This window comes from Arvicanthis niloticus, chromosome 5 (assembly GCF_011762505.2).
Source record: "Arvicanthis niloticus isolate mArvNil1 chromosome 5, mArvNil1.pat.X, whole genome shotgun sequence".
NCBI classification, from domain to species: Eukaryota; Metazoa; Chordata; class Mammalia; order Rodentia; family Muridae; genus Arvicanthis; species Arvicanthis niloticus.
The window spans coordinates 63686832-63700167 of record NC_047662.1 but is presented as its reverse complement, the minus strand read 5'-3'; the positions used below and the strand labels follow the sequence as shown (position 1 = coordinate 63700167).

The following is a 13336-nucleotide window of genomic DNA, read 5'->3' as shown; positions in this document are numbered from 1 at the left end:
CATGCCCCTTGCCACAATCCATAGCAGATGCTGAACAAGTCCACCCCAGAAGAGTCTCCCGCCCTGTATTTACGGACTTCAAGGCAGCCCACAAGCAAGGGTGATTAGCTGCTCAATAGGCAGTTTGCTGGCCAGGTGAGCATGCTCCACCCCTGAGGCTCAGGAGGAGTGCTGCCAGGTCTCTCCCCATGGCTTGCCAAAAGGAGCCATAAGCCAGCCACATGCTCACTTCCAACTCCTAGCGCTCGGGTTCCCCACGCTGAACTCATTTTCTTTCTAAATTTATATCCAAGTTTTTTTTTCTTGTGTTATCAAAACTCATGGGAACAAAGGAAAAACAGAAGAGTGGAGAAAGACTATTGCAGAAAGTGCCAGAACAAAAGAAGAAAAATAGGAATAACTTATTGAATGGCTACTGCTGAATGAGAAGGAGCCACCATTTTATCAAAAGACACCATAATTGCCCATTCCTTTGGCATAGAAAAAGACTCCAATGATAATGGTCAATTCTCCCTCTCCTACTCACTCCTCAACTTCCTTAGACCAATGAGAAAAAATAATTAGCTAACTTTACCTTGTTTTTGTTTCTTGAAATGTAAAGACTTGTTTTGAAATGTAAAGGCTTACAAGTCTTATTGACAAGTGTGGTAATGTGTGTCTTCTTAGACCCTCAGACCCAGATCCAGCCAGTCTGCTATGAATTTGCATCTGGTCTGCAGAACTTTCTAATGTAGCTGTAGGCTTTGAAACCACAAGGACATCCGTAAGCGCTTTCGACACACTCCTTGAGTGGCAAGGGTCAGATAAGCTAATTTATATCAAGATAAAATGAAGCTCCTAATCCAAAAGATGTGCCTCTCAGCTGTGACTCATGCTGATTTATAATGGCCATGGATTAGCCTATTCCTGGACCTTCGTTCTGGCTCAAAAAATCTGAGGTGAAGAATATTTATAGTAAAACACAGGGCCTTCTGAGTATAAAGTACAGAAGAATTTTAAAAAGAAAAGTGGTAACAAAATTTGTCCCTTGTACATAACTGCTTCATGCTGTACTCACAATCCCCTATCCATTCATTCAACAGCAGGCATTTATAAGACACTAGGTACACACTGAGAAACTATTCCCAAGGCTGGAAACACACAAAGAACAAAAACCTGTTCCTCCAAGGGACTTGCATACTAGTAGTATGAGGAACCCTCAAACAGATAAACAAATAAAATACAAATGTTCCTTTAGGTCATTTGGTGCCATTTGAGAGAGATAGGAAAAGTTGATCAGGGAAGGAGAAGAACATAGGACATGGGTGAGCTGCCAGCCAGGGCAAGATACCAGTCACAATTTTTAATAGGTTGGTAAGAAAAGGGCTTACTGGCAAGAAACTTGATACCTAATAGAGGTAAAAGGGGGTCATGATGCAAGTCAATTATCTGGCATCATGACAGGGCAGAGAGTTTCAAGGCTGAAAGAAAGACAAATACAATGGTTTTAAAGTATGTACACTTGTGACAAATTTCATCTGGGACAATGAAAAGTTTCAAAAGCCCAGAGAAATGTTGGAGGCAGAAAGGCAGTGAGGTGAAGAATCTCATGGGCATGTGGAGTGATAAAGGAGTTTGGATCTTAGTCTAAACACAATAAGGAGTCACAGGAGACTTTGAACAGAATGGCTTGATTTGGATTAAAGGATGGCTCTACATTTGAGAGCAGAGCACAGGGTTGCAGTGAGTATGGAAGTAGGAGATACAGTCTTGAGGCCACTGCAGGAAGCTCAGCCAGGGGAGATGATGGCTTGGCAGTAGCTGTGGATAGCACAGAAAAGGTCCAGCTCTAGGTGGACTGTCTTTCTAAGGCTCTAGGACACCATCAATTGAGAAATGCTCCATGATTTCATGTGCCTCAGAAAGAAGAATGAAGCTGTCATTTAAACTAGGATTAGAACACAATGCCTTTCTGATCACTCAGGGTTTTCACTTCATACTTCACCTTAGAAAGCTCTGTTTTATATTTGGATGTATTTAGTTATGATAATACTTTTAGATACATGAAAAAGATAAAATGCAACAGAAGTAAATTGATAAGTAAAACTAAAAACTTTTTCTCAGAATGATGCTCTTTTTATATTTCTTTTGAAACTTTTAAAAATTTTTGAGAATTTCATGCATGAGTATTGTATTTTTAATATTTCTATCCCACCAACTCTCCCTTTGAACTCCCCCTTGTCAAATTTATGACCTCTTCTTCTTCTTTGATTATTACTGTTTTACACACACACACATGCGCACACACACACACACGCACACACAAACAACCTGCTAAATCCACTTGCCTGTACACCATCAGGATGCCTCATTGGCCTTTATTGTGGTACTTCTGCAGTGAGTCTCAAATCAAAGTAACGTGATTCTTAGAGCTTTTAATTATTCTTCATTTAAAAGTAATTTTGGCTCTCCTGTTTCTTTGCCTTTTTATGTAAATTTTAGTCTTTTTGTTCATATCTTAAAAAGTTCTCCCCAGGACTTTGAGCAGAAGTGAGTTCTTCAGATTGATTTAGTAGAACAGAGAGTTCTTGGCAACTTTAGTGCATTAAGTCATTTGACCTGTCAGGACCTTGTGTCTCTTCACTGATCAGGTCTTCCTTAATGTCTTCATCAGTCCTTACTAGTTCACCGTACACTAATCCTCTGACTTTGGGGTTTAATCCTTTTGTATTTTTCATTAATTACAATGGTACTAGATTGTTTTTTTTTATTTACCTCTCCAGTTATATATTGGAGTTTATATAAATGTGATTGGTTATGTGGTGTATATCTGCCATGTACTTTGCTCTCCAGTTAAATTCACTTACTAGCCCTTTGAGTTTTGGTAAATGCTGGCATTTGCTATGTAAATAATCATCTTGTTTACAGATAAAGATTATTTTTCTTCTTCAGTTTCAATTTGTGAGCCAAATTTTTAGGATCCTTCTTTAAGCCAGGGCCTCTGATCCAGGGATTAGAAAATGAGTGGCATCCATCCTTCTTATTCTATTCTTATGGAGAAAGCAGTCCATTTCTCGAGTGTGTCATTAGCTGCAGGCTTTTTACAAGGCCTCTTCCTTAGATTAAGTTCAGTCTCTCTCTCTCTCTCTCTCTCTCTCTCTCTCTCTCTCTCTCTCTCTCTCACACACACACACACACACACACACACACAGAGAGAGAGAGAGAGAGAGAGAGAGAGAGAGAGAGAGCAGGAAGGAGAGAGAGGAAGGATGAGAGGGAGAGGGATGGGGAGGGGGAGAGAGGGAAAGAGAGAGAGAAAGGGAAAGAGAGAGAGAAAGGGAAAGAGAGAGTCTTCTAAGAGTTATTATCATGAATGGATATCAAATTTGATCAAATTCCCTTTGTATCTAACTTGATATGATCATTTAGGTTTTCTTGGCCTTATTAACAAGCTGGGATAAACTAATCTAAAGACAAACTTTGCTTAATCATAGCCATTCTTTTCATAGATTGGTAATTGATTTACCAAAAATTTGTTGAGAGTTTTTACACCTATTTTATGAAACACAGTGGTCTGTATTTGTGGATGAGGTACTGTCTGTGATTGGTTTGGAGATCTCATATAATGAGTTTGGAAATGTCCCCTTTATATGTTATTTTCTGGAGAAAGTAATATATACAATTGCTATTATTAATATTTATTATTTCTTTTTAAAATGCATGGTAGCATTCACCAGTGAAATCTTATGGGGCTAAAGACTTTTTTCAGCACTTAACTTTCTGAACATATGGAATACAGTTACAGTGACTATTTTAATGTCCATTCTGTGATTTGATTGATGGATTTTTCACTTCAGTTGGGCTATATTTCTGGGTTCTTTACATGTCTGGTAATTTTTGACTGGATGCCAGTCATTGCAGATTTTACTTTGTTGGGTATGAGATATTTTTGTATTCTTATAAATATGCTTAAGCTTTATTCTGGGAGCAGTTAAGTTATTTGAACTCAATGTGATCTTTTTGAGTCTTACAATTTGGTAGGTGGGAGCAAAGCCATGCTTGGACTAGAGTTAATTGTACTCGTCTACAAGGCAAGACCCTTCTAAATATTCAATGTTCCATGAGTTATGATGTCTTCAGTTCTGGCTAGTGGATAAGACATTCTTTTCAGCCCCTGTGTGACTACAGTCTATTCATAATTCTTTGTGTTGTCCTTTCCCCAAGCTAAGTCAGTGTCCTTACTTTGATGCATTGATACCTATGATTCAAGACCACCTTAGAGCTCTCTATCTCTCTAACTCTATCCTCTCTCTCTGTCTCTCTCTCTCTCTCCATCTCTCTCTCTCCATCTCTCTCAATAGCTCTCTTCTTTCAAGAACTTTCTTTCTAACTACTTCTACTTCTTGAACTCTTAGGTTTATATCCTAAACTCAGAGTTCCCACTCACAAAGCCATAGCCAGGAAATCCATTCAAGAAAATAAAAACAATAAAATACTAGGCTATACCTACTTTGCTTCCTAACTGTTGGGAATCACTACCCTCTCTACCCAAGGTCCAATGTCTTGAACAGTATGGTTTTGTAAAACTTTATCTGATTTATTTTGGTTATTTTAGATATTAAAACTTCTCCCTAATTCCTCTTGGCTAAAAGTAGAAGTCTTGGTACTGGGTTCTTCTTTCACCTTTGCAAATATGTAGAACCAAATAGCTTTGATGCCTTTTATAGGTTGTTGTATGGCCCTTCCAAATCTCATCAGCTGACAGTCTCTGCAGTTATTTCCCAGGGATTAATGAGTGTGTTCTACTATTGTTGTGAAATTTCTTTAATGCTCTGTCACTCATTTTACGAGTATGCCAACCAGTTTTTTAATATAATATTTTGCATTTTTGAGAATTTTATACAGTCATACAATGCAATTATATTAGTGTCTGTACAGCTAAAGAGAGATGAGGTAGGATCACTGCCTGCATAACAGAACTTAAAACACTATTGTGCAATATATCCTAATATAAAATATGAGTGTGTTCCTCTTAGAATCAATGAAACATTATTTTGACAATAGAGTTTGTTTTGATTAAATGTAATTTTGGAGAGCACTACAGTTTTTGGCCTAGACCCCTAAAAAGATAACATTCTCAAGTTTATCATGGAGAGAGCATTGTTTGGCCTGACTAGCATATATCTTTCATTATGCAATTACTGATATACTTGGGTGGGATGGATGGTTGAGAAGCTTAAATATTAAACCTCTCCTCTTTTATTGGATATGTTTTTAGAGCACTAAAATTGATAAAGAGCTTTAAGATACACCTTTAAAATCTTTTCAATATTGGCAGACTTTTTGTGTTAACACCAATCATCATTTCATTTTTAAAAATAAGATTAAGTATTATCCCCAGGGAAGATTCCTTCAAAATGTGAACATACCAGCAGATCTAAAACCTACAAAAAACTCAGATATCAGAATAAGAAACTGGATTTTCAAAGTATTAGCTTTCTTGGCTTTCTTTGATTCATCAAGTCAGGGCACTGATAAAATTGAAAACTTCATTCAAAATGCTTTACATAGAAAAAGCATCTGACACACAATAGAATGGTCAAAGAAATCTTTTAAGTACATTCCTTGGTAACAATTTGCTTATGAAATGTCAGTTACAACCCAGGTAATGACAGAAATGACAGAATTCATGATTCCCATAAAAAGCTTGTCCATTTAGCACAGAAATATGTTATCTAATCTCTCTTAAAAATGTTGATTAGTAACCTAGAAATATGTTTCAAAGACTGGCCTCATGGTTCTATCAACAAGGCCAGACTAGATTAGAACATATGCAGTGGATTGTGAAACAGTGTGCCTTTGTAGAAGAGGACATTCAGAGGAACGTGTGGCATGGTGAGAGATGTGGCCACCTTCCTTCACCAACCACATCAATTGCACTAGTCACTGAAAGCAGGCATCACACTGCCTTATACCTTAGAACCTCTTAAACACCTCCATAGAAAACAATGATGCCAACTAGAAGAATCCTCTAAACCCAACCCACCCTTAATCAATGAGAATTTATTGTTAAATGCAACAATGTTTTCTAGCTTAAAGAATAGCTTCTTCTATCAGCATGAGGAAAGGAAATTTAATTTTTCCCATTCTTCTTATACTTTAGTAGTTGAGGCATTCATGCACAAGTAAAACTGTATTTATATCATTTCATCCCTTCCTTTCCCACCTTCAACTCCTCCCATGTTTTTCCCAGTATCCTCTCTCAAATTCAATGACCTCTTCTTCTAGAGTCAGTATAGAATTATTATAGACTAGTGTACAGCCTACTGAGTCCAATTAGCATTGCCTGTGTAGAATTGTGTTTAGGTTAGGGCTGAGCACTTAGGATTGTCACATCAGGAGCCCATTTCTTACATTATGTTCTAACATACAACAGATGCTATTAACAATTACTATGATATGCATGTTGGATACACCTTGAGCTAAACGAAATGAAATGGTTTCTCTGATTCAGCATAGCTAAGGAACTAATGGAAACTAATGAAAGGGCTTTGAGAATTTTCTTGAATAGGGTATAATTATTAGGATTTCCTATCTTTCCCTAAGAACCTTTTTTTTTTTCAGGAACCATATGTGGTGGTTTGAATAAACATGGCCCCCATTGGTCCATAAGGGTAGTACTATTAATAGGTATGGCTTTGTTGGAGTAGGTGTGGCTTTGTTGGAGGTGGTTTGTCACTAAGGGGTGGGCTTTGAGGTCTGGCTTAAGCCAGGCTTAGTGCCTCACTGTGTCTTTCTGCTCCTTGTGTATCCAGATGCAGAACCCTCAGCTCCTTCTCCAGCATCATGTCTGCTTGGCTACCATGCTTCCCACCTGATAGTGACTAAATCTCTAAACTGTCAGCCAGCCTCGATTAAATGTTTTCCTTTATAAGAGTTGCTGTGGTCATGGTGTCTCTTCATAGCAATAGAAACCCTAAGACACCATCTTTGAGGCTAATAAATCATTTATTTGATTCCTTTGTCTCTCACTTAAAAGGTGACTTAAAAAAAAAAAACTCTTGAAGAACTTTGTAGAACAAAGTAATTGACCAGTTCCTGGCAAGTGACAGGTGTATCTACTCACAACCTAAGAGCTGCAATCTGCACAGCTCCTCCAACCTCTGTGCAGAGTTCTGTCCATTACTTTAGTACCTGTGTTAAAACATTTTCCTCTTTAACTAATCATATGCAAAAGGGTATCAAAAGACATTTCTTCCCTCTTGTTTGGTGGGCTTTCTTCATCCTGCCTCACACCCTCTGCAGTGTTCCCAGTTCCTCCCTACTCTCCCCGCTGGAGCACACAAACTTCAGCCAAAAGGCAATGTTACTGGCTCAGCATGTGGAATGTGAGTTACTTCTAACAAAGCTAGAGCTGGGCCCATGGGCTGTGTGGGGGTCAAAAGACTGCAGCTGAGCACAGCAGTGCCCAGCAGAAAAGCTTCCCTTTCACTTGGACTTCATTTGACCTATGGATAAACAAAGACTTGCTATTTCTAGAAATTTCATTGTTTTAACTTCTTTGAATTTCTTTTGCAAACTTCAAAATGCACGTGTTTATGGAACTTAAGGTTCTGCAGGCTCGGTCTTAATGTCCCTATGTTCCTCTTCTGTTTTTCTCTTACTCCATTTGTTTTATGTGCCACAAAGTCCTAGCTCTCAAAATTATAGACTTTTACTCAACAATGCATGACATTAAAAACAGCAAAAAAAAAAAAAAAAAAAGTTATAATGTGAGTAGAATATTCCACAACCTCAATAAATGTAACCTGTTAAGGGCAGGAATGAAAACTAGTAACTCACCCTCCTCAGTCAGCAGGTTATGTCCTAGAGAACTCACAGTGTTTAACTGTACATAAAATAAAAATCTTTCAGCCCTGTGCATGCCTGGTATCTGTGGAAAGCAGAAGATATGGAAAATGGAGTTAATAACAGTTATGAGCTGCCATGTGGGTGCTGGGAATCGAATCCAGGACTTCTGGAAAAGGAGCCAGTGCTCTATACCACACAGCCATTTCTCTGCCTCTCTGACCCCAGTTTTATGGACTAAAGAGAGGAAAATAAATGTATTTAAGACCTACTGTGTTCCAAGCAACATAGTTGTATGTGTATCTGTTATTTATATCTGGGCATAGCAATATTCGATGCCACCTTATTTTATAATCATAACTGAGTGATACTCATTAGATAACTTCAGTGGCTCACTATCTGAACTAACCTTCACTGGGAATCTTTTATTTCAAAGATTCACCATAAAGTACTATGATGGTATCTAATGTTGGAAATATAAGAATGAACAGTCACATATAATTTCCAGGTGTAATGACACTTAAATGTTCTCTTAAAAATAAAACTTGCCTTTTTTTGTTTGTTTGTTTCTTGACTGCTTTTCTATCCACTTGTTCTTGCTTTAGTCACCATGATAATGGAGATTCCAGTTCTTCATCATAAAATTCTCTGTTCCTGTCACCAACCATGTGTGAAGCAGTAAATAGTCTAAGTGAATGTGGTCTGCAGCAAACATTATCACAGGTGGAGTTTCAAATGATCATGTGTGTGTGTGATGCCATCAGGGTGGATGTAATCCACCTTCAATTATTTTTAAGGTGTATTTTTATTTGAATTATGTGTAGTTGTATGTGCATGCATGTGGCTATGTGCTTGTGAGTGCAGGTACCTAAGGAGGCCAGAGGCATCAGATTCCCTGAAGCTGGGATACAGATGATGAACCACCTGGTGTGAGTGCTGGGAACTGACCTCATGTCCTCTGGAATGGCAGCAAGAACTGAACCATCTCTCCAGCCTCTCTGTGTCTTTAAATGTCTGCATCTCATGAATGTAGGCTCAATTTTTAGGTTGGGAGATCTATGTTAAAATAATCTTTGATTCAAACAGTTTTAAAAGTATTTCAAAACAGAAATGGTAGATGTGCTGCCTGCAGTATTTGAAATCATTTACCAGGCTTCAAACAATATCTCATTAAGAATGAAGGTAGCTTATATACCTTATATAGCTTATAGCCAAGAACAGGAAGGAAGAGGTTTGTGGGTTCAGCGTACAGATGTATTTCCTCCTTCTTAGTCCTCCCCATTTAGCCAAGATGGTGTGACAGAGAGAGGTGCAGATTCTTATATATAGTACACCGTCCTTTGAACACTAGGGCTTATTTTTTCATTTTAACCCAGTGCAAATGTTGTAATCCAGGAAAATTTGATGGCAATTTAAAGGCAAAGAGTTCCTTGCAAACCCATTCTTAAATCAAAATTCATGTAGATGGGGCTAGAAAGATGAGCGCGAGGCTAAAGCACAAACCGCTGCGCAGAACACTCAAGTTCAGTTTCAGCCGCCATGTCAGCTGGCCCACAATGCCCTGCAGCTCCAGCTCTGTGAGCTCTACCACCCTCTTCCGGTCTCCGTGTGCAACTCCACTCACATGTACATATTCCCACCTGGACACAGACGGACAGACAGACACACAAACTCATTTAAAAATAAAACATTTCTTTAAAAAAAAATCACATTTTGTATAAAACTCTAATTTCCCCTAAGCTAAGCAGTGGTAGCACCTTTGGCATGTTTTATGTTAGAGAAAGTAGACATTTTACTTCTAAACCATTGCTTTTCACATTTCAAACACTAAGAAAAAAGCATTTAAATTTACTGTTCCTGCCTTTGTATGGGATGCAATCAGTACTTCTTTTGTCAAATTATATGCTTTGACAGCTTTGCTCTGTTTCTTTCTAGCGGATGACACCGTGGTTGCCATTCCTTACGGCAGCAGACACATCCGCCTTGTCTTAAAGGGGCCAGATCATTTGTGTAAGTAGAGCAACTGTTTTCCTTGTGGGACTGAAAATTTTAGCTTTTACTATTAACTTTTGTTCCCAGATGGGATTAAAGCTCAAAAGAACCTATTCCCCCATCCCCACCCCTACCCCATCCCATTCCTGTGATATGAGAGTTTGAATGGCTTCTTGTTTGTATTTGGCCAAGTGGCGAGGAGGAAGCCTTTGCAGTTATCTGTAAGCATAGTTTATCCAGGGTGCCAGCATGTTGTTCACGGGCTAAACCTTTATGACTATTACCTCTGTTCTGTTGTCTTTCTCTATAGACGCTCTTAACTTTTCCTTTTCTTACCTTTTCTCACCTCCCTGTTCCTTTTCTTTCTTCTAAAATTCATTTCTTCTCCACTCTTCCTTTTCCTTACATATTTTAAATCTTTACTTTGTCAGTCCACAAATACATAGCAATAACAAACTGTGACGCTTCAAGCAAACTATTGCAGACTATTCAATTCTGTGAATTAATTCATAGCCCTCACATCTTGAAGTCAAATGATAGGATTTGGGATGAAAAGGTAATAAAGCCTTAAAAATAAAATGGTAGCTTTCTCCACGTAGGGTTCATCTAAGACTAGTGGTTATCAACCTTCCCAGTGTTGCAACTCTTTAGTGGAGTTCCTCATGTGTGATGACCCACAACCATAAAAGTATTTTGTTGGTACTTTATAACTGTAACTTTGCTACTGCTGTAAATCATAATATAAATATCTGATATGCAGGACATCTGATATAGGATACCCCCCAAAAAGGTCTTGACCCACAAGTTAAGAAGGGCTGATCTAAGAACTGATCTTCAGTCATGCCAAGGCAGCAATACACAGCCACCTCTTATTCCTCATGGTTTCTGCTATTTAGATAGAGATCTGTAAATTCTAATTAGAAGTTGTGGTCTGTAAACAAAGACTGGGGGTGGGAGGAGTTTGGGAACATTTCCTGTGACGCTCACTTTCTCTTCAGTTCTTCCCTCAGTACTTCTGCCAGTTTAAGTAGCAAGGATTATTTCCTGGCAATAAGACTATCATTATAATCAGATAAACAAGAAGAAGATAGATCAGAGAGCCTGGAAACGTTATTATGCTGTACTAAGTCTTTCTAAAAACAAAAACAAACACATTTAATCAAAGAGATGAGGTTTGAAATGTCTTGAGAAGCAAGGGGTAAGTGAGGTACAGTTTAAACACTGATAAGTCATCCTTATATGGACCCAAGTTCGCTTCTAATCCCGAGCAACCTCATAAACTCCAGGTTTAACATGTCAAAGGATGATGTATGTGTATACTTTATACCATCCAAATGACTTGTTTATCCCCTTGAGAACAGGACACAGATAACTGCTATTGAACGACCACACTCCAAAATGGACTTTTTGTGAGCAATGCCGGAGACTGAAATAAAGTAGCCAGGCTGAGATCATCGTCATGACACAGGAAAATGACTGACATTGCTGAAGAAATACTTAAAACAAAATCTTATATTTTATAAATATGCTAATTTTCTATATTTTCCTAGTTTTATGATTGCTAAGGAGCTAAAGATTTGGGAGTCTAGGAAGACGGCTCAGTTAGTAAGGGGCTTGTTGTGGAAGCATGAGGGTCTCAGTTCAGATCCTCCAACACCCATGTTAAAAGCCAGGTAAGAAAGCAGTGTGAGGACTAGGGAGACACAACAGATAAAGGCCCTCGCTGCTTTTCCAGAGGACCCAGGTTCAAGTCCCAGCATCCACATGGCAGCTCACAGGTGCCTCTAACTCCAGTTCTTTGGGATCCAACACCTGCATAGAGAAATTTAGATAGATAGATAGATAGATAGATAGATAGATAGATAGATAAAAATTTTAAAAGAAAAAGCAGTATGTGTTTATAATCCCAGCACTGGGAAGGGGGCCAGAAACAGATTGGTGCCCCAGAACTTATTAGCCAGACAATATAGCCCAATAAGTGAGCCCCAGGTTCAGTAAAAGATCCTGTCTAAAGAAAGTAAAATGTAGAATGATTGAGAAAGACACCTAGCACGAACACCAACATCTATCTTACCTACTACCTACACACACACACACACACACACACACACACACACCTCACACAGAGACACAGAAAAGCTTTAAAAAAAAAAAAGGAAAAATATGTATTTTGTTAAATCATCCTAAAGAATGGCTAGGTAATCTGCAATTCATGAATGAGATATTTTTCCCCATCATGCATGCTGCTCACACCATATAAGTAGGAAATACCAAGTGATTAGCTCTGAATTCACAAACATACAAGGAACGTTATACAGAGTGAGCAGATTGTAGGGCATAGATACATGTAATAACAATTAAAGAAATAGAAGCCATGAATTTGAGATCAAGGGTTGGTACAGGAAGGAGGGGAGGGAGGAACAGAAAGGGGCGGAATCACATAATTATATTTTAACTTCAAAACATATTTTTAAAGAATTTTTGTTTTATTTGTTTTTAACTTTCAGTTATTTCAAAAAATGATGGGAGAGGGAATGAATGATATCCCATTTCTCCTGTGGATGTTTTCCCGGCACTAGCCCACAATGGGACCAGTTAAATACTTAAATATCCCTGGTGGAGAAAGCAGCTTCACACCAGCCTCCCCACTCTCTCTCTCTCTCTCCTTCCTTCCTCTTTTCCTCCCTCCCCCACTCCCTTTCTGTCTCTCTGTACAGAGTTTCTCCATATAGCCCTTGTTCTCCTGAACTTGCTCTGTATAGCAGGCTGGCCTCAAACTCAGAGATCTGCCTGCCTCTGCCTTCTGAGTGATGGGATAAAAGTTGCCTGCCTGGCTACACCAGCTCATTTTCAATCAGGTTTATCTTGAGGACAGGAAAGCCTCTCAGTAAAACTGAGTCTGGTGCTCAGGACTACGGTATACACTCAGGCTTCTAGCATCTCCAGAAGCTTTAAGATTGGTTTTCAATCCAAAAGTTTACTCTATAAAATAGAAGAGAAGGTCCATGATTAAATCTGAGGTAAGAGACACAGAACCTCTTTTCACTGAAGTACTGCTGTCAGAAGCAATGATTCTGGTGCAATTTTTAATAGAAATCATCTTCCTGAGTCTCTCTGTCTTTCTTCATATAGGACACAATTAATCTAAATAACTTCTCAGTCACCACTGTGCACTCTCTATGATATCACTATATATATTATCAATATATATTCAATAACCACTGTTCTTCCCTAGCCCTACTCCCCCACTTTTGATTGTTCCATTTCTATATCCAAATAATCCTGCTTGTGCTTATATGAGATAATCCATATATAATTAATATATGTTGTGACATGTTAGTATGTATCAATATATAATCACAATAATTTTATTTGCAATCATATATATAATCATGATCTCCTTAAGCATCTTATAATTTCCTATAACAAAAGATGCCTCATAGACTGTGTCATTGAATAAATTCAGACTTGAATGCTCTGGGATACATTTCTTTCTGCTTAAGTATTTATAAAATAT

At 38.3% G+C, this 13336-nt stretch overlaps 1 protein-coding gene across 4 annotated transcripts in view; it reads left to right on the top strand.

Moving 5' to 3' along the window:
- Adamtsl1 (ADAMTS like 1) overlaps window positions 1–13336 on the top strand; it is an 877745-nt gene that overhangs the window by 644229 nt on the left and 220180 nt on the right. For all 4 annotated transcript variants that reach the window (XM_076934699.1, XM_076934698.1, XM_076934696.1 and 1 more), the window contains one exon: window positions 9763–9837. In XM_076934699.1, coding sequence (XP_076790814.1) covers window positions 9763–9837 — 75 coding nt within the window. The remainder of the gene's footprint in view (window positions 1–9762; window positions 9838–13336) is intronic.